The 22224-nt window shown below is 31.4% G+C and overlaps 3 protein-coding genes across 4 annotated transcripts; 2 read left to right on the top strand and 1 right to left on the bottom strand.

The window, feature by feature from the left end:
* Positions 1–10000: 10000 nt before the first annotated feature.
* LOC103497873 (anaphase-promoting complex subunit 7) lies at positions 10001–17560 on the bottom strand. The gene is made up of 18 exons (XM_008460256.3): positions 17396–17560; positions 17188–17256; positions 16988–17038; positions 16753–16887; positions 16512–16574; positions 16314–16429; positions 16074–16158; positions 15456–15515; positions 14693–14738; positions 14423–14496; positions 13577–13627; positions 13295–13495; positions 13175–13219; positions 13003–13096; positions 12737–12882; positions 12408–12637; positions 11422–11482; positions 10001–11262 (listed from the first exon to the last, which is right to left on the bottom strand). Exons 1-18 carry the CDS (start codon positions 17462–17464, stop codon positions 11176–11178), a joined length of 1683 nt encoding a protein of 560 aa, XP_008458478.2. The 5' UTR covers positions 17465–17560; the 3' UTR covers positions 10001–11175.
* On the top strand, positions 10076–10574 carry LOC103497874 (monothiol glutaredoxin-S2-like). Its single transcript, XM_008460257.3, has one exon. It carries the CDS (start codon positions 10076–10078, stop codon positions 10382–10384), a length of 309 nt encoding a protein of 102 aa, XP_008458479.1. The 3' UTR covers positions 10385–10574.
* A 616-nt stretch (positions 17561–18176) lies between the features above and the next one.
* On the top strand, positions 18177–21547 carry LOC103497872 (uncharacterized). Of its 2 annotated transcripts, XR_007824905.1 has the most exons (6): positions 18177–18543; positions 18737–18880; positions 18991–19048; positions 19250–19491; positions 20635–20925; positions 21011–21547. XR_007824905.1 is itself a non-coding variant. In XM_008460255.3 (5 exons), the coding sequence occupies exons 1-5, from the start codon at positions 18191–18193 to the stop codon at positions 20702–20704; spliced, it is 867 nt and encodes a 288-aa protein (XP_008458477.1). In that variant the 5' UTR covers positions 18177–18190; the 3' UTR covers positions 20705–21547. The 2 variants fall into 2 exon arrangements, 1 of the variants encoding a protein (XP_008458477.1); XM_008460255.3 differs by having other exon boundaries at positions 20635–21547.
* Positions 21548–22224: the final 677 nt, after the last annotated feature.

The following is a 22224-nucleotide window of genomic DNA, read 5'->3' on the forward strand; positions in this document are numbered from 1 at the left end:
GAATAGAATCGAGTAGCGATAATTTCTAACAATCAAATCCTTAGTGCGATACATATAAATGACACATATTTGACAAATGGATATAGGAATTATAAAGAAGATCATATGATAGCAAGGAATGTCAAAATATTGGATATATAGAATAATATCATAAAAGTGGAGTTATCATTTTGTGACAATTCATCAGCACTCAAAGATAATTTATGCATCACAAAGATGATGATCACTAACACACAAACTATCCCAATGTTGATATGAGATAGAGTTGAGGAGACCATTAAGGATTAAGGAATAAAACTTTTTCAAGTTCCCTAATCAAAATTTGATATTAAAAGCAAATTAAATTCCTATCACTATTTGCTTAAATTTGCAGGAAAAAGGAAAAAAAAAATTGTTGGGAATAATCAAAACACAGCATATATTAAACTAAATTTGGTTAAATTAAAAATTTATATATAAATAAAAAAAATTATTTTAAATAACAAAACAAGGTATATCTATCATTTGATTTCTTTTTAATTTCAAATTAATCTATATACTTTTTGTAAACATATTAATTTAGTTAATTTATTAGCATTACATTTAGGCATTTTGAGAGATTATATATATAGGCATATATTTATAACTATTTTTGTAATATTCTTAGAAAGAGAGAAGACCCCACATTTTGGTGCATATATTAGTTGTTGATATATTTATGGATTAGGGAGGTGATTCCAACATGGTGATTATCATTAGAAGATGCCCACTATATATAATGATTTTTCTATTTTTCATTAAAAAGTTGAAATTAATAAAAAAAAACAATTTAATTTATATGATCTTTTACATATAAAAAAACACCAATAAATACTGCATAAAAACATTGATCTTTGGTCAAATTATAATAATTTTAGCCTTCATATATTTCTGAGAACAAAAAAGTTATTTACAAAATATAATAAATTTTTTTAATTAATTTTACTGTATTTTATAAATAGTTTTTATATTTTGTTATTTTTTAAAATATCTAATTTTTTTTATTAATTTTACAGTTAAGAATCCATCTTTATCAAAGAGAAGAAAAGATTAAAAAAAAATTATATAAACTATGTTAATTGACAAACTAGTATTTTCTCAATAACGAGATTAGGGTAAATTTGTGATTTTTTTAAAAAAATAAAAAATAGAAAAGATAATTTCAAATATAGTAAAATATCTAAAATATTTATAGCAAAATTTTAAATTCTATTAACGATAAACACTGATAAACTTCTAATAATGTATTCATCATTGACATTGATAAAATTTAATAGGAATCTCTTGATGCCTATCATCGATATAATTTGAAATAGAATATCAATGATCAAGAAAAATATAAATTACTTTTTTCTAGAAAGAGTTAAATAATTGTTTTAATTTTCTAGACTAGAAAAAGAATTCTAAAAAATAAAATAAAACTTGTAAACTAAAAGAAATTTCTTTTTTATTCTGGGTAGGATAAATAATTTTGTAATGTTAGAAAATAATGATAAGAAAAAAAAAAGTGGTTTTTATTGATGTGTAGAGGATGGGTGAATCAATGAGGAATAGAAGAAAAACAAAAACAAAAAACAAAGAAATTAATTAGACGAAAAAATAAAAATCATGCGATGCTACGATCCGACATTGCATTTATTTCACATTCTTTTTCCCTTTTTCCCTTTTTTTTTTCTTATCTTGCTTTAAAAAGTTGAAATTATCACCTAATTGTTTTATTATTTTTTTTTCCAATTTTATATCAATATAAATTGAAATATTTGCATACCAAATAAATATATATATATATATATATATATGTTTTTGAAGTTAAAAAAAAATTAAAGAGCTAATTGGAGTGTTGTTAAGAAAGCTAAAAGTTAAGGCTATTAGGAGCGTTCTTGAGTCTATAAAATTGGTTCGGAAAAGTTGCTTTTGAAAATAGTTAAGCTGTTTGATAAAGGTTTAGCATCCTATTATTGTTAACAAAATATTCAAATCATCTATCTATCGTATATCGTATTTTAACTTTTTCTTTTTATTGTAAAATTGACTTTTTTCGATATATAGATCTTTTCGATTTGAATTCATTTTCTTTAATCTCTTTCTTTAACCTCGCTGTTTTTTTTATTGACGAAAGCGAGGTTATCACTTTTAATGTCGTTGCATGACATGATTTTAATATCAACGTTGGATGAAAAATATATCGTTGCATGACATGATTTTAACACCAACATAGATGAAAAATATGAGATTTTATGGAGCTTCTATTTTGTTTTGATATTTTTATAATAATTTAGACTTCTTTGTTGTGTAAATTAAGCTTATTAACCATTCTTTGCAACACTTTTGTGATTTTAAAATCTAAGGTAATTTTTGAAAACTAAAAAGATGCTGTTTCATAACCTATTTAAGTCCTTTTTTATATTTGGTTTTGTTTATTCTTGTTTTCTCTCGCTTTTCTAATTATACTTTTTAAATGTTTTTTGAAAATTATTTGGATTAATTTTGATTGATAAAAATGAAAACAAAATATATAAAACTTTTAAATCGGTAATGTTTCTAAGCTTAACTTTTTAAAATTAAAAAATAAAGAAATAATTTATGGTTATTTGGGCTCAAATTTTAATTGGGTGGAGTGGACTATTAAAGCCCACACAATGTTTGACCTTTAGCCAATTACCTATAACAGTACTAAAAAAATTCCTAATAACCGGTAATTGCAATGGGTCGGGTAATAATTTTAAGATTAATAGTTAGACATACAGCAATGTTACATTTTTTAAGAATTGCAAATAGACTTTGGTATTAGCCATATGATCTATCAATGATAGACTATGAGAGATAGATTTAAATTTTATTGGATCTAGTTTTTATATTATTTGCAATAGACCCAATTATTATTGATGTTTCCGACTGTTATAACCTACAATATAATTAACTATAATATTACTATTTCAAATTTCAATTTGTTACAAAGTTTACTATTTTTATCTATATTCTCTCATCTTCATTAACTACCCGACTAAATAGTATGCAACCTAAATACATACTATAATAACAAATTCAATGTGTGCTCCCTAAATAGTTATCAAATGAAGTTTTGGTTGTTGGTTTTTGGAAAGGGATTGTCTATGTGATTTCACACCAATTTTTAATCTAAATATTTGAATTCTTAGCTAAATCCTAAAAACAAAACACTTTTTTTTTTAGTTTTCAAAAATTAGTTTGGATTTCAAAAACACTTCTAAAAAGTTAGCAATAAAACCAAAGGAATCCATATATGTAGTTGGAGAAGTATTTGTAAGCACTTATTTTTTCAAAAACAAAAAAGTAAAAATAGTTATTTTGTTTTTGGAATTAACTACAAATTCAAATATTTTTCAGAAGGATGAAGATTACTAAAAATTGCTCACGAAAACAATCTTAATTTTCAAAAACTAATACCCAAACGTGTTGAAGTGGAATTCAAACTCATGTTTTAATCAAGCATATATCTGACACTTTAACAAATTGAATTTAGTCAGATTGATTATAACTCATATTTTAATTTGTTTGCACAAAATAATGAAAATTATATGTCATATGAGTGTAGGTGTACAAACCCTAAGTTTGGAAATTATATTCTTTTATGTTGGATGAAAAATATACAAGATATGTATATTTAGTTAACTAATTAGTAATTAATTAATTAATATTTAGTATAAAAAATAACTTGATTATATTAGTAAAATTTATAAAATAAGGTTTTTCCATTAACGATTAATTAGTAAAAAACTAATACGCAAATATTTAGTATAAAATAAGATTTTAATTTAATTAATTCATAGACTCATAGCATATATATATATATATATAAAAGTTTGGTTTCTCAACTTTAGGTTATCCATCAAGCTTAACCCAAGGCGATAATAACTTAACAAATACAAGATGTACCGTAATTAAGCCATATTTATATTATATTAATATTGAATTATTAAAATTAAACAAAAGCTTGTAATTAACAATCCTAACTCGTATTTAATTCTAAACACTCTTTAAGTTGATTTCTAGCTATATGCATGTGCATGAAAATTATGTAACCTTTTAACAAAAGAGGCCGTATTGAAATATGGAACTCAAAAATAACCCTTTCACAAAAATATGGCTCTTGGCCTACGTCTTGAGCCATTTTAATTTTTTAATTTTTACATTTTTTCTTTCAATACATAATATTCAAAATATTCCCAAACATTGTAAAAGGTATATAGGTATAAATAATAATAATAATAAAATTAAAAAAAAAAACGTACGTAGTTGGAAAGTTGCATTGAGGATCACCAACTTATCAAATATTCGAAAAGGAAAAAGAAAAAATAAACAAAATAAATAAAGAGAAAGCGAAGAAGCCTTTCAAATCGATGCCATTTTATTATTATTACTATTATTTATTATTTATTATTATTATATTTATATTAATATGCTATATTTGGATATCCGCAACCTCTCTCTCTCTCTATATATATATCCTTAAGAATAATATTATAGTTTTTTTTTGTCTTTTTTTAAAAGATTAGATTATATTAGAACATATGGTTTTTTTTTCTTTTTCTTTTTTGGTGAAATATATATAAGTAAATTAGCTATGAATTTTTTAGAGAAAAAAAAAAAGAAAGAAAAGACGATTGGCATTTTTACACATTTATTTGATTTATATTTAGTATTAATAATTTTTTTTCTTACATTATTATTACTACGAGTTTAGTCACTTTCATTTTATGTTATAATTGAAGCATATACCATGCTGGAGTAATCAAATGAGTTGCTACACCTACTCTTTGATGGATGTCTCATGCATAAAACCTCTTGGACACTATCTCGTGATGTTGCGTGGAAAGAGAGTGATCATTATTATGGTATGAACGGTAAAGTTATGTGTAATAGGAGTCAAATTTTAAAATTTTGATATCGAGAGAAATATCGAAGTCTTAATTTTATAGAAATTTAGATGAATATATCTAAAAGGAAATTACAAAAAATAAATAATAAACTTGAATTATTACATAAATATTTTATAATTTTTAAACAAGTTAAAATGTTAAAATGTTGAATTATTGCCTCCAACTTTATAACATTGAACTTCCCATATTTATGTTTTTTTTTTAACACTAAATAAAAAATTTAGAAACTAGGGTATAATTTTCTTTTTTCATTCGTCAATCTTTAGAAAATAAGAGATCGTAAAGTGAGAATGAAAAGTTACCACAAAAAATTGAAGGTGGTCCAAAATTACAAAATTAGGTCTAGATTCTACCAATCCCATCCCATATTTCTCTGTTGCTTTAAAATTTACATTTCTATATATATATATATATAATTTGTTGTAGAACATTGAAAATTCTTGGTTTTGATTATAAAAATGAATAGAAGAAAAATATTAAGAATGTGATGAAAATAAACTATATTTTTAATTTCCTTTAGTAAAATTACAATAAATCTGAATAACTTTATAGCAAAAAGGTAATGTTTGAATATATTTTGTAAAAATTTTCTTTATATATATGCATTATTATTCAGTCATATGGAACTTTAATCAGAGTCAACATCAATTTATTTTTTTTAAGTAGATGAATTAAATTACTAAAAAAAAGGAAAATATTAAAACTAAAAAACTTTATTGGGGATAATTTTGGGGACCTCAAAATACTAAAAAAATAATATTAAAAAAAATATTATATATTAAAGCATCTTTTTATTTATTTATTTTTTTCTCAGCTTCAGTTCTCTTTCTTTTTCCATGTACGGCTTTTTAAATTCTTTTGCTTTTTGATGGCAGCATTGGACATGCTGAGATTTGAAAGCGAAATAAGAGACTTAGGACTTAGCTCACTTATCCTTCATTTTCTATTCTTTAATCTCAACAAACATAAACGTCAACTTTTTCTTGACTTAACCTATCGTAAACTAATCCCGTTTAATTAGTCAACCTAAACATAATTTAATAATAGTAATAACTATAAAAAAAGATTATTGAACGACTCTCAACTAGGGTTAGGTACGAATGAAATTCTCAAAACGAAATAAAAACCCTAAAAGAAGTTATATATGTTCTTTGAAATTGGAAAAACTAACATGTTTATGGGTATATATTCTTAGCTAAATATAAATATAGAATTTTTTGTTATGAGTATATGCTTTTAACTAGTTAGATTGTATTTTGGTTGATTACGAAATTGCACACATCTAACTCTCACACCGAGTTTAAATCGACATATTAAGCTAAAAACTTACATGAAAAATGTGGAGATTCATTGAGTAAGGGAAATGAGATAAAACTTAATTATACTCAAAATTTATGCTAATTTGATGTGATTGTATTGATTATCACAACAATTATGATTTGAAGTCTTTCTTTCAAAACTCAATATATTGACTATATATGTGAGGAGTAACCCATACATTTGAATATGCCGCCTTCAAGGTGAGTTTTTCTTTTAGGGTTCATCGATGTTCTTGATCGGATAACAAGATGAATAGAATATATGTTTGAGCTTTATGAAGTACTCCAATACCATAATCTCAAATGAACAATCCAATTATCTTAAAAGTTCTATTAATTTTAAAATTAAAGGTTCGATTTCTCGATTAGAAAAATAATTGAAGCCTCTAGAGAATTCTTTTGGGAGAAAAATAAAGGAAGGAAGATGAAAAAAGAAAAAGAAAGAAGGAGCTTGTTCTTGAATTTCTTTGTTTTTGAATTGGATGCGAATCCCAAAAAATAAAAAAATAAAGAAAATAAAAGAAAATAATAACAAAGGGATATTTTTTCATATGGATAAATCCAAATACTTTTCTACAGCTCAATAGATGCCTCCAAGATAGGTACATCCCCAAAATCCTTCTCTCTCTCTCTCTCTCTCTCTCTCTCTCTCTCTCTATTTATTATTTGGTTCATTTAAATTACCATATTTTATTTCTACCATATATATATATATATATATTTTAAAATATACTCTATTTTACTCTTACTATTTTATATGTCTAAATTTTACTTCTACATGAAAAAATATGAATATATGTTTTAAAATTTTATAGTTAAAATGCTGATGATTTTTTTTTTTTTGAAAATAATAAACTAATAATAGTGATTATAGTTAAGCTTTATTAGAATTAGACGGACAAAAATGATAATTTAACTTATAGTTTTTATGAATTCGGTTGTTAAAATTAGTTTTAAAATGATATTTTACCAATAACAATATGTTAGATAAGGGAAACTAAAGCTTGCGAGTTGCTCCTATAGAACTAAGAAGCAATGATTTGTTGGACAAATTGGTCGACTATGATTGTTATTGACAGACCATCCGATGAATCAAAGTCAATCGATTTTTAACGAGTTTGAATGATCAAAAGTTTTTCAACAAGTCGAGCCAACACCGAATCGTTGATGGTTTCGGCCGGATTGGATGGTCTCACTTTGGTTTGGGCATGTTGGCTTGCATTCCTAATTTAACCTATAGATTTATTAACACTATACAGATTAAAAAAAAAAAAAACAATGGCCAACCCCCCAAAAAAAAATCCAAACCCAAATCCCTTTTAGCCCTCTTGGGCAAATAATGTTCTGTTAATAATTAATTGGATTCTCTCTCTGTTCTTTTTTCTTTTTTTTTTTTTTCTTTTCCCTATGTGGGTGTGGATGTTATTAATTTGGCAAATCCAGATCTAAACCTAGGAAGGGAATTGCCAAATCTAATAAAGTTGGATTTCATTCCAAAGAATATATATTTATATAGATAAGGAACAAATTTTGACCTTGCTTAACAAAATAATAATAATAATGGATAGAAATGGACAATAATCAAACACATTTTTTAATAGTTTAATAGTTTAAGAGATTATAATGCCTCTAACAATGGATTAGGGTTACTTATACACTAGTTTTATTCAAGTATAAGTTATAAGTTTATTTTTTTTATCGATTTACGTCGGATCTATTTGGTTCATGTGTTCTATGAGAAGTGTATCTTTTCTCATATGTCACATATGTTTTAAAGTTTGGAAATTGTTTGTTAGATCTTTAAACTTTCAGTTTTATGTTTAATAAATCTTTGATCGATTCAATTTTTTTATTTTAAAAGAAATTATATACAATATATATACTAATTATAAAAGTGAATGTCTAGGCTTCCATTAGATATAAGTTTCAATTTTATGTCTAATGGATGAGTTAATTTTGTTAAACATTTTTTAATATATATTTTTGAGTTGTTAGACACGTTGAAAATGTAGAGAACTTTGTCAAATATTTTTAAACTTTAGAGATCTATTAGAAAGTTTATAAGTTATTAAACACTTTTTAAAGACCAAATGGATATATGCTCGAATGTTCTAAGACTAAACTAGTAATATAACCTCCAATGTAAAACATAGCTCAATTCACATAATATATGTCTCCTAAACCAAAAAGTTAGATACAAATCTCATGCTTTACAAATATGTAGAGCTCAAATAAACCAAAAAGAAAAATGTGATTTAGGCTTTGTTATATAATTTAGCTTAGACTAAGAAAAAAAAATATCTCTTTTAGTCAAAGCAAGTATAGATCAACTAACTTTAGTCTTCAAGTATATGTTAGTAAGATTAAGAGAAAGAAAAGAAAAGAAAATTACTTTTAGTCAAAGTGAACATAACTCAACTGACATATAATATATATTAAGATAAGAAAATCTCTTTTAATATAAGTGAGCATACCTCACTAGCATATAGTATGTGTTAATAAGACTAAAAGAAATAAAATTTCTTCCAATCAAAACAAGCATGACTCAATTGACTTGTAGCGTATATCTATATGTTTCGTTAGTAAGACTTGTAAAAGAAAAGAAAATTGTTTTCGACCAAAGCGAATATACTTCGACTAGCATGTAGTAGTATGTGTTGAAAAGACTAAGAGACCATTTGAATCACAAATATCGATACATGGGTATATATATTAAATCTTTGGGATTTGAATGTTCATATTTTAAATGTCTAGGATAATTAATGTGTTTGAAAGTTAAAGATAATATATTTGATTTACCAACTTGTATAAAAAAAGGTTTTAACGTTCCTGGATAACAATAGCCTGTGTTTTAAAATTTGAAAGTTTGTGAAACAAACAAAGATAATTAAAGTCTGTCGAAAATCCTGTGGCAATTCATGTGAAACAAACGGGGTCTAAGAAAAAATAAAATCTCTTCCAACGAAAATGAACATATGTCAACTAACATTGAGAATATATGTATGTATTAGTAAGACTTATAATAAGAGAACAAAATTCCTTTCAACCAAACATCGTTCAACTATTATATAGTATGTGTTAGTAAAGACTAAGAGAAAAAAAATCTCTTTAAACCAAAGCGATCATGACTCAACTAACTTGTAGTATGTGTAAGTAAAGACAATTAAGTAAAAAGAAATTCATTTTAGTCAAAGCAACCATAGTTCAATTAAGATACAATATGTGTTATGTGTTAGTAAGTCTAAAAGGAAATAAAATCTCTTTCAACCAAAGCAAACATAACTCAACCAACATGTCAAAAACAAAAGATTAGTGGATCGAAACTTCTCACCGTATTGTACTATAAACAATATATCTCAATATATATATGTGTGTGTATATAAAGAGAGAGAATAAACAGAATTGGACGGTGAAAAGATTGAAGAAAAAGGAAATGTGATCTGATATTGTAAAAGGAATTTTAACAAGTACTGGAGAGATTTGTAAATGGAAACCGTACAAAGGACACGTCTCTGTTTGTTTTTTCGTCTTCACATATTTATGCAAAGATTCGAAGCTGTTTTACTCTGCATTTTTTTTTTTCTTTTCGATATCCCAACTTTATACTATAACCCCTTCAAAAGAGTGGCTTGGAAGTTTCCAGCTCTTTCAAATATCTCTCCTTCTTAAATTCCAACATTCCCTCTTTCTCTCTCATCACTGAAAATCCTATATAAATAACCCCTTTTCCCTTCTTCATTCCTCACTTCATTCTCAACCATTTTCTTCTTCTATTTCCTTCTCTGTGTTCTTAAGCTCTCAAACTACATATATATATCAATGGAGACTGTGAACAAGTTGGTTTCTGATAGACCAGTGGTGGTTTTCAGCAAGAATAGTTGCTGTATGAGCCACTCTATCAAGACACTCTTGTGTGATTTTGGAGTTAACCCGACGGTGTACGAGCTCGACGAGCTTCCTAGAGGGAAAGAGATAGAACAAGCTCTTCTTCGGATTGGTTGTAACCCTGCCGTACCTGCCGTGTTCATTGGTGGGGAACTGGTCGGTGGCGCTAATGAAGTCATGAGTCTTCATCTTAAGCGCAACCTGATCCCAATGCTTAGGAAGGCTGGTGCTTTATGGGTTTAAACCTTCTTGCTCTCTAACTTGATGTAACTTTGACATAGCCAAGCTTTCCTATAATATATATATATAAATAGGCAGAAATGGCACAGAGAGTTTACTTAAAAAGCTTTATGTAAAGTCCTTTTTTGGTGACTTCAATGTAATCTAATGTTTTGGTTTACCTAGTAATAAATATTCTATATAAATATAAAAACTATGCCAAAACTTCCATCTGCTAAGTAATATATATGACAATTGATAAACTAACTTTAAAATTCATTAACAATGCAAAATTGAGTATTTAAGTTTAGATGATACACAGATGAATATACAGGCTTCTAGCTGAATACAATCAATGATCTTGTGTACATAAGTTACAAGAAAAGACCGCTCTTCATTTGTCACTTCATTAGGTAAAATAAATACATACAGATTATAGTTTTCACAGTTAAAGAAGATCAGACAGAAACGGAAGCTTAGTAGTCATGGAATCATAGCTACTCAATTGGAATTCTTCTTCGTCCATGATTTTCGCAACTTTCTCCTGCTTGATCTCGACAATGTGAAATAGGGTGAGAAATGGTGAGAGATTTGCGTGAATGGTTGTGACTTCCTGTTGCAGTTCTTCCTAATGCAATTCTGAAAATAACAGTTCAAATTGCTGCTTCCAAACCAGGTAATTTGCACTTTTGACCCCAAATATTTCACATTCTTACGTGTACGAGTTAATATCTACTCTTGAAAGAAAACATCGAAGAGTCAAAGTCTGAATCAGTACTTGCAAAAGTAAACATCGTGTGTTGGATTGTTACTGATCATAAGAGTTCGGCTTCTTCCTGGTCTCCATCGGCATCATCGACCTCATTGTCTTCATCATCTTCAGGTGCATCAGGATCCACTCCCTGCAATAATATTTCAATGAGCTGTTCCTGTTCTAGTGCCCTCTAACCTAGGATTGGGCCATGCTTGAATGAAGTAATGTTCAACTTCTTGCTTTTAAGAAAAGTTGAAAGCATTTAGGAGTTATAAATATCATGAAATTTGAAAGATTAAAAACAAACCTTCATTTGTTTTTCTAACCGCTCTAGACCTTTTTTGGCAGCTTCATTCTGGGGATTCATCCTGTATATGATTAATAAACCAAATAAATACATGTCATATGAATAAAGGAAGTAGTCAGCAAATACCACTCCAAAAGCAAGAAAGCAGATGATAAATACACGCGAGAAAAATTAATAAAATTAGAGACGGATTTATTAGAATAATGTTAGGTTGAGCTTGCAGCAGCTAGACTGTTTCGGTAGCAACCTAAGTGTTAAGTTTTCAATCTAAGAGATCCTAAGTACTTGTCGCTGATCATTAGATTTTGGAGGAACTACTTTTTGACACGCATGCGAGAATTGAGCGTGTGAAAGGAAATCTCTTTGAGATAAATAAAATCATGAATCACGATAGCATCTAATGTTTTTGTTAGATGAAATAGTAATAATTTACATTCACCCATCAGCTTAATCTTTGGGTCAACAATTGATTTAAGAGTTTCAAGACCTTGAATCCTTTATGACTCTTGGTGGAGTGGAGGATGGCAGGATGCAGATGGTCTCGGCCTCCAATGATGATGGTGTACCAACGTAAATGCATGTTTGGAAGTAATTTTGAAATTGATAAAATCAATTTTATTATGTTTAATTAAAATACTCCGAAACACACTTTTAATTGCACCAAATTTATTTAATAGGTAATTTTAAACTTTTAAATGTAATTTTCATATCATCAATAATTTTTATGACTAGAAGAATGTTTCAAAGTGATTTTAATTATTTTAGTATCACTCTCAAACACGGCCCAAATCTGCCAAGGAGAAAGGGAGAGGGAATGTGATAGAATAATGTTGGTGAATCGGGCCAACTAGGGGTGAGAGAGCAACGTCCAGTGAGGTTGTTAGTCATACATAACTACGAGTAAGCTATATAGGTTCGGTCATTTTTTTTTTGGGGGGGGGGGGGGGGGGGGGGGGGGGCAACAGAAAGCATCGATAAGGTTTCACCTTAATGCAGCTTGATAGTGAGATAAAGCCTCTTGCAACATATTTGTGGCGGCAAATACTTGAGCTAGTTTTACGTGAAGAGAATCATCAGCCCAATCCTTAAGGTACCTCTCCAGTAATGATACAGCATCCCCATTTCGGCCTTCAATTACATGGAGCTCTGCCAAAGCTAATGCCGCTCCAAGGTAACCAGGTTCCAGCCTAAGTGCTGACTCATAAAACTTCTTGGCCTATTAAAAATTCCATACCAGATCCAACATATGAAATATATTTGCAAATGGCAGTCTTCTAGGTTGAATTACTACAGAAAAAATGTTTAAATCGTGTACCTTCTCTCTACCACCTGAGTTACTAGCATGTACATCTCCAACTAATTTTAGAGCCTTTGCAGAGTGAGGCATCGCTTTCATTGCCTCCCGGGCAGCATATAATGCCTCTTTCATTTTAGACAGTGCCAGATAAGAATGGACCAAACCTGCAGCCAAAAGTGAATTCACAACCATTTGAAAGTTCAGCATCTTAGACGACAAAATACATTTTTGAACAGTGAGATTGCATTCAATGGCAAAATAAATGCAACAATGGGAGGTCTCACCTTGATATGAACGAATATCAGGTCTCAGTTCTTGAGCATTCCTGAAAGCACTAACGGCTGCGTCTGGCTGCTTCATGGCTAATAACAGATTTCCCTGAAAGTAGAAACTTGAAAATTGATGTTTGATATTCTGGTGGGCATTCAGGTATCTTTGCATACATATATTAAGTACCTTCATGATGAAACCTGTTATGTGCCTTTCATCGATTCGGATGCTCTGATTATTAGCAGTATGAACGTTAGTCAATATAGAAAATAAAACAAATTCCAAAGATCTATCATCACAACAAACCTTTTCAGCATAAGCCAAGGCTCCCCTCTCATCTTTCGTTTCCCACAATACAGACAAAGCCACAAAAACTTCTGGTCTTGTAGGATCGATATTTAACAAGTCATGGACTAACTTGTTTAGCATTGAATAATCGGACTTTATCTTCAAAAGCATAGCATATTCATCCATATATGTTACTATAAATGGATCAATTGATCGTGCCTATAATAACATTGAATTAAATGTCAATGGGTGATCAAAAGAGTTGATCATTATCATCATTATGCTCACATTTCACGTTACCTTCTCAAAATTCATGATGGCCTCATCTTTTTTTCCTATGATGGCTTCGACCTAGGCACGTAGATGTTAGCATGTCAGTTAGTGGACAAGTTGAAAATGTTCCATTTATATTTACCGCCTATAGAACATCACCATATTTTCAAATAAAATATGACCCACCAATAGATGAAAAGATACATGTTAAAATCACAAATGAAATCCTTAAACATTGAAAGTTTTGAGTCCCCTTAGACATAAAATTCAAGAATTTACGAGATACAAAATTAAAACTTTAAAAGTTTTGAGTCTCCAAAGATATAAAATTCAAATTTATATCTAATAGATCAATTATTTTTTAAACGGTACAAATTTGTCAAGAACCTTATTGGACATAATTGAAATTTAAGAATCTATTAGACAGATTTAAAGGTTCATGACTAAATAAATAGACAAAAACCTCAAAGTAGAGGAACTAAACTTGTAATTTAACCAAAGATATATAACAACTGAAGCCTTGAAAAGATCAGATGGCCTCGGAACATTCAATGAGCGAAAACAGGATGCCTTTTGCAACAACATATGCATTGTCATGAAAGGGCACCATACAGCAAAAACAGAAAACAAGAAAAATGAAAGAGAACACACACAGGTGACGTAATGGCTACTGCCAAAACGATTATGGATGTTTCTCTCCTTTGGCTACAAGCAACATAAGCTAGCTCCACTTCAATACTGAGAGAAGGGAGAAACTTCATCCAACTACAAAATTACGCTCCACAATGAACCACGAATATGCTTGAGGGGAAAGGGTTGCCCAAGAATGAACATCGTTAAACTTACATTTGTTATCTTATCACAATAACCCACCTTTGCAACTTCAAGCAACAGATGAATATTATTGGGAAAACGTTGCAACAAATCCAAAAATAGCTCCAAACCACCTGCAAGAGTTTTAAAACAAAGTAATAATAAATAAATATAAAGAGAAATGAGAAAGCTAGGATGTCTGAACTTCTCATATGAACCACGCTGTATATCATTTCTAGAAGAAGAGGATGGATAATATCAAGTGCTTACTGGATAAAATGACTAATTATACTTAGCTTTGATAGTGTGAACGGAAAGACAGTATTTTACCTTTGTAATCATTTGAAGCAATGCAGCACTGGGCCTCAACATAGCGCTGCAGAAAATTTAACAAACTAATTAGCACTCATTTCTCATAAATACTACTGTTAATAAATAAATAGTTTAGAAAGCAATATGAACTTCAAAAAGTTAGGAGTGAAAAATAAAGGTAAAAATTTTAAACTGATTCTTTGCCCATGATCTGCTGCAGATTGCACAATTTGTTTGTACTTGCAAAATCAAAGCAAACACAAATATTTGCCAGACAACTATTTCAAAAGCCAATTTCTGATTTGGATTGCCTGTGATTAAATACTGGGCAGTACTTATCCATTACATTTTTTTCAAAAAGACTGGTAAAATAACAATCATAGAATCAACTTTTGAGTTGAGAAGCGTGTTATACCAAACCCAGCTAACCTATTCTCATCTGGCTAACAAGGATAGTAATGATTGGAAATTTAATTCCTTTTGTTTAGTGGAAGTTTGCTTCTAAAGTCAAATGCACGTGCAGCTTAACAATCTACCAAGTTTAAAGCTATTTGGTTAAGCCAACATGCATAATTCAATAGTAAAGATATCTACCTTATCTCTTTAGGTCGGAGGTTTAAAACCCCACATCCTGATGTATGACTCAAAAAATAAAATGAAAAGAAAAAGGCCATCTAATTAAGAAAATGAGAAAGAGCTTCTTCATTTCACAATTAAAGCTAATGGTAAAGGATGGACATTGGGAGATAGTTTCTATATCTCTTCTAGTTCCAACACTTACTGGCAGCCAGCGATTTGAATCGAAGTGATCAAAAGGAGTTTTGCCACTTCTGTTTGCTGTCTGAAATAAAATTCAAGAGAAACCAAAAGGGGAAAATTGTAAGACGATGTTAAATATTCTATAAACAAAAATTATGATAAGATAAACCCAGCATTGATGCAGATGATCTTCATGCTAAATGCATAAACTGTAGTCATTCTTTCAGCCTCCGCACTAGATTAATTATGGGCAGTACATCAACATTGCAAGTAAATATCGTTGAGACAGCATAAGAATCTTTGTGGACACTTAATAAGAGGTGCAGGGTTCCCACAACAGTTCAAAAATGAACATGGTAATAGAACTCACTGCAAGGATTAAAGAAAAAAGAAAGACAATTAGAGACTCAAAACCAAGAGAAGGGCCTTCCAGGTTTTGACACCTCATGAAACCTATCTTAAGCATACTGGCGGCAGCTTCTGAAACCTAACTGTAGAATTTGCCAATTCATCATGCTAAGAGAATTACAAGACAATCACATGACATTCAAAAACGTACCGTACTGCAATTTCAAACAAAGAAATAACTACGTATTCTTACATTCAGCTAGTCCTTTCCATCAATATTTTGATAACATACCTGAGGAAACAAGGAAATGATATCTTTGGCAGTAGTGCCAAGTTCTGCTAAAGCAATAATAGCTTCAAACACATACGGGCAGTGTCTGTAAAAAATAAATAAAACGAAGTATTAGAGCGTGAGGCTGAATTTTATTTTAATGGGAAGGAGAAAGTATCCTAATTCTAGTTGACAAACACACTAGTTAGTAAGCTGAACAAAATAGTAACCATTGAAGTTTTTATGCTTTCACTGACTAACCTTAAGCACTCCTTGTAATATGCAATAGCAGCACGGTTATGTCTGGCATATCTATAAAGCTTTCCCAGCAAAAGATTCATTTGCAAATTTCTTGCCTTACTTGGAATTCCCTCCATCTGCAAAGTACAACTGAGAGAAATCTAACATCAAGTAGATTGTGTATGCCCACGTGTCTGATAAAGAAAGATAGAGAGAGACCTCTACAAGGGCAGCTCTATTGTCACTTAAGGCGCAATAACACGATGCAATTTTAAACTTCACCTGCCGTAGAAACAACATGAAGGTATAATATGAAATATGAAGAGAAAAGAAATCTCCTCAAAGACAATTTATCTAAGAAAATTTGAAAAAAAAATGAGCCGACGAAGGGAAAATATGAACATACATAATAAGTGAATAAAAAAATTGAGCCGTATATTGGGAAAAAATTTCTGTCTACCTCATTTTCGTTAATGGCCGACATGTTAAAAGAGTTTGGAGAAGATGACCTGTTCGACTGCAAAGAACTTCTAGCAGTAGTAGAATTTTGTTTAGGAATAATCTTATAGTATTGCAAGGCTTGCTTGTAAGTATGCTGCCAAGTTAAACAATAAAGTTAAAAGAAAAGAAAAAAAACACCCCTAAAATAAAACTAATCCTGCAGCAAGCAGCATCTAATCAACTCAGAAACTTACAATTGCTCTTCGATACTCCCTTTCTCGAAACAATGCATCCCCAAGAAGCACCTAACGAGGCAGAAACAGAGTAAAAAAGGGTTCAACTAGAAAACGGATTAGAGTGAAGAAATTCATTTAAAAAAACAATGCGATTAAAGATGAAATAAGTAATCAGTAAAGAAGTACAATTGAAAGTAAATGAATTCAGAACTACAAACCAAGCTTTCAGACTTGAGGTGAGGAGTGGATTCTGCATTAGCAGCAGGCGATGAAACAAGAAAGCAACCCTGAACAAGATAATCAAAATCACTGAACAGATTGAGTCCGATCTCCAATTTCGAATATGTAGAAGGTGAATTTGCTTGTTTGTGCGATGGAGTGAGTGGATTGAACTGAAGAGAAAGCGAAAGAAAATCGAAAACTTACCAGCATTTGAGCTGAACTGTAGAGTCCCTGGTCAAGAAGAGTGGAGATTTGATCCTTTGGAACCTCCATTTTTGTTCAGCAGTTCTTAGTTCTGAAGACAACTCCAAATTTTTGAAACAATTTTGCTGTCACTGAAACCTCAACGGAACCCGCTCTCTTCTCACTCTCTCGTTGGCAGAGGAAGAGCAAATCTGGACTGGGCCGCAATTATTATTCAAACAAGGCCCAAATCTATGACCCAACAATCAAATGGAGGCCCAATAACTCGCTATACTTGCTACATTGGGCCCATAATCAATGGCAAAATTAGAAGTTACATTTGAAAGTAGGCCCGAAGATCTGGCCCAGTAAATCTAATCAGTTACGCCCTCCAATCTGGACCCGTATATACTAGGCCGAATGTTTGAAAGTTGGCCCAAATTATTAGCCCAATATCAATTATAACGAGCCACTGGACAGACTGAATGAACTGGGCCGAAATTACGTTTGGAAAGAGGCTCAAATATGCGGCCCAAACAAGCAGTTATATCCACCACTTTGAGGGCTCAAAGCCTGTTCCTTTTACAGTTATGGGCCGAAATTACGTTCATTAGAAGGCCCAAAATTACATGGTTCATGAGCAGTTTTACTGACCATTTGGGCCCAAGGCCCATTTGGTAAAACTATTTAGGCTGGCCCAAAATTCATTTGAAAGTAGGCTCAAAATAGGCCCAATAGGTATTTTTACGGAGTGATTTGGGCCTTAAAAGTTTGTGTTTTCTCCTACTCTTCCACAGAATGCTGTAGGCGAAAGCCATGAAGCCTTCAAGTTCGACCCGAGAACCGGCGCGAAAGCTCAACGGCGAAAACTTCATAACGAAGGTAATTTCGCCGGCGATTTGTGGAGAAACCTGCCCAATTTGCCTCAGAGAATTGGAGGATCGTACCGCCGCCGTGCTGACAACGTGTATCCATGCCTATTGCATAGGCTGTATTCGCAAATGGAGCAATTTGAAGCGAACTTGCCCTCTTTGTAACGCTCAATTCGATTCATGGTTTACCAAAATCAACCTCTCATCGCAAAGCTTCCGCAAAGAACGGTTGAAAACCTCGAATTGTTCCGAGAAGCTCAAGGTTGGAGTTGGATCTTCCCAAACAGACGCTCGCGGGTGTGTGTTTCTGGTTTTGATACGTCTTTTTGGTAGTTGATTTTGTTTTCAAGTGTACCTTTTCTACTTGAATTGAAGTTAGAAGTAAATATGGAACGTTGTTTTCTTGAGAGCTGCTCTAGTTTGTTGTAATGGAGGGATGGATTTGAACATTGAACTTGGAACTATATTTGCTCCTTTTATTTTCATGTAGGATTCTTCAGAGCACGAGGTATGAATTAAATAGAGAAAGACGGTCGGAAAGATCACTTACATGGCGGCGATCGTTCGGACGGCGAGGGCCGGATTCTTTGCCTGCTGATGTTGTTGTCCGGCGAAAACTTCAGTGGCGAGCTAGGTAACTTCAAGGTTCATTTCTTGATTGGGTTTTACGCCTCACTTTTTTCTCCATGTTTTGGAGTTAGAGCTTGAATATTTTTGCTAATATGTTGTTGGGTTTTGACAAAGCATATACAACCGATGTATACAAGCTGTTCCATCATCGGTCAGATCATGTTTAGAACTGGTATGTTTTTTAATAATCAACCAATTGAACCATACTCAAGTTGTCAACATTGCCTACTTGAATGATTGATAATTAATGGTTTAAATTTCTCTCTTTGATTCCATAAAAAGATGTTGCAAAGTTCTCTTGGCTGCAAGTGCAATTCGGTTATTTAGTTCTTCATATGCTGTGTTTGTGAATGCGAATTTGCAAGATGTGCAGAACATATTAGGAAATCGTGGAGGCAAAGAAGTGATTCTAGAGAGGATTAAACCATGGATTCAAAGAGAGTTACAGGTCATCCTCGAGGACCCTGATCCAACTATAATTGTTCATCTGGTTATCTCACTATTTGTGGCGAGACTTGAAGCTACTTCCTCACAGCTTAATGCGGAAGATGACTTTCTTTCACCTTTGCGTCCCTTCCTCTTTGAAAAGACTGATTTATTTTGGCATGAACTAAGGTACGTGACTCATTAACTGTTGAATAACTTAAATCCTCGTGGTTGGTTTTTTTTATGCATCTAAATTTTGAAATGAGTGTAAGATTTCTTGGCATCGGAGTTCTAAGCTCTAGTAAGCCAGAGAACGCAAGAACGTGATTTATTGATATCTGCTCCTAAGCTTTACAACCCATTTGATTACAAGTAAATTTTCAATCTTACTCTCACTCTCAGTATGTTTGTGTACCGTTGTGCCATTTTTTCCCAACTCAACTCTGCCACTAGCTCATCGAAAATATTACATAACTAACCCTCACCCAAATTATCCTTGTGTAGTAAGTCATAGAAGCAACCTTCTTATACCTAAATTAAAACACTGCAGGGATGGATTTTGACAGGATTCAGAGGATTGAAATAGGAATTATATTGATGTCTTGCTAAACGAAATAAACCATCATAATTTTATATACCGGTAAAAAAGTGTAGACAGTCTCAATAAATAATTAAGAGGTTTCAGATTCAATCTATAGTAGCCACCTACATAGGAATTACTTTCCTACGAGTTTTCTTGAGACTTAAACATTGAAGAGTCAGGTGGGTTGTCCGGTGACATTAGTCGAGGTGCATGTAAGCTTACCCAGACACTCACAAATTTTAAAAGGAAAAAACTACTAAATAAGAAAGTACAAAAGAATTGCCAAGCATAAGAAATTAAAATCCCATGAGTTTCTTTAACATCAAAAGAGCCCCTTGAGTGTATTGATGTCTAAACAACTGAATCACTGCTGCCTCCATCCCAACAGAAAATACGGTGATTGCATGCATAAGAAATTAAAGTCCCATGAGTTTCTTTAACATCAAAAGAGCCCCCTTTTTATCCTAATGGTATTCCAAACATAGTCCTTACTACTTCACTATAGCATAAAGGTCCCATGAGTAATTTTGTTTGTGTTTGTGTTTGTTTCTTCATCACAATGTCTGGCTGCAATTTTTCTCAAACCCCTTTCTTTAGTGGACTTGGTATTGTTATATGCCCTTGTATTCTTCTTTTTATCTCAAAGTAATTTTTATCGAATATATGTCTGCACCCCTGCTACCTGGCTTCAATTTTTGTGTTCATTATTTTTCTGCTACATTTTTATTTGGAAAAACTTTCTTTTTCAGATGTTTTGCAGGAAGTCCATTACGGATGGAAGAGTATGATTCAGTGGTTGAATATAGATCAGTGGGTTAATTGAATAGAAGAATCTGTTTGAAGAAAATATTTTGTATTCATTACTTCTCCCTTGCTGGTTGCTGGTTATTCTTTAAATGAATTGCCATTAATATTGAGGAAAGATTTAGCTAGAAAGGGAGGAGAACTGTGGCATGGATTCAAGTTCCTTCTTACCTCCTGAATGAAAGAACCGTTATATGAGACTAAGAAATCTCTGTGCTGCCAAGGATTTTAACGAGGTATGCAGTTTGGATATGCTAGTTTGATCCAACCCATGCGTCGCTTCATGTTGATGACTAAGTAGCATCTTCCTTCGATTTGAAGATCATCTCAAGAAGAGAAGAACCTGCACGGGGAAATATTATGTATTGGTTTCTCACTCCGTCCATGGAAAGGTATTCCTAACAACAAATTGATTAGAGTTGTTGCTCTATGAGGTCGGTGTTATTGCTCTGTCAGGGTCATCTTTTTCGAGCATGAACTTGAAGAAAGAAACGTGAAGACAGAATTTCGGACCTACATAAGGTTCTGAAGATGACCTCTGGTTTGAAAGTAGCTATATGATGGATCATTACGTTGGAAGTAGAACACAGTTGGGAGGATTGGAAATGGAATCTTTGAATGTTAAGCAATCTTCCCCGTGGCACTTGTTGTAACGAACCAAAACGAGCTTAGTTTAATTGGCAAATGTAAAAACATGCATGTAACATTCTTCCACCCCAAACCTCTACTAAAAATATGTTGTAACGACTTTCTTGAGTGCACCGGCGGATCTAGCATAGGCCCAGGGGGGGCTCGAGCCCCCCCTCAACTTTATTGCTATTATATAATATATATAAAAAAAGCTACTTAATTTCAATATTTACTATTAGCTTAGTGGTTGTTGTGATTGTCAGCCCCCCTTCCACCTAGGTTCAAATCTTACCTATGTAATTTATTTTTCATATTTTTCTTCCTGCCCCCGTCAATATATTTTCTAGATCCGCCACTGCTTGAGTGGTTAGGAAAAAAACACCATTTAAATAATTAGAACATTATTTCAAGCATATACCCTTATCTAACTTGGAAAAATTACGCTGGGATTTGAAAAAACATTGTCAATTGACATTAACACAATTGACCTTATGTGGTCTGTGTGTATGTTAAATTTTTCAATTTGTTTATCCTTATTCAAAATCTTCGTAAATCTTGCTTTTCGTTCTTTACTCTCTAGCTTTCCTTCTCTCAATCGCTTTTGTTTGTCTTGTTTCTTTTGTTATATTTGAAATTAGCTCATACTAGTATTACAACTAATCTAAAATAAAGAATAATACCCATGGATCGGTGGATCGGTTCTGATTAAGTTTTAGTTCTCAATTTGTAGTCTTTTTTCGATGGCACTTTTACTCTTCTCAAATTAAGATTAGGTATATTTCCTTTTTCTTTTAAGATTAAAACTAAGTGTTCTTCATATACAAATCTAGATGTCCAATATGTTATATTAGAAAATGAAACCGAGACAGTTGGTTTTCAGGTTTTTGTTGCAATCAAATCATAGG

Source organism: Cucumis melo, chromosome 11 (assembly GCF_025177605.1).
Source record: "Cucumis melo cultivar AY chromosome 11, USDA_Cmelo_AY_1.0, whole genome shotgun sequence".
Classification (NCBI taxonomy): Eukaryota; Viridiplantae; Streptophyta; class Magnoliopsida; order Cucurbitales; family Cucurbitaceae; genus Cucumis; species Cucumis melo.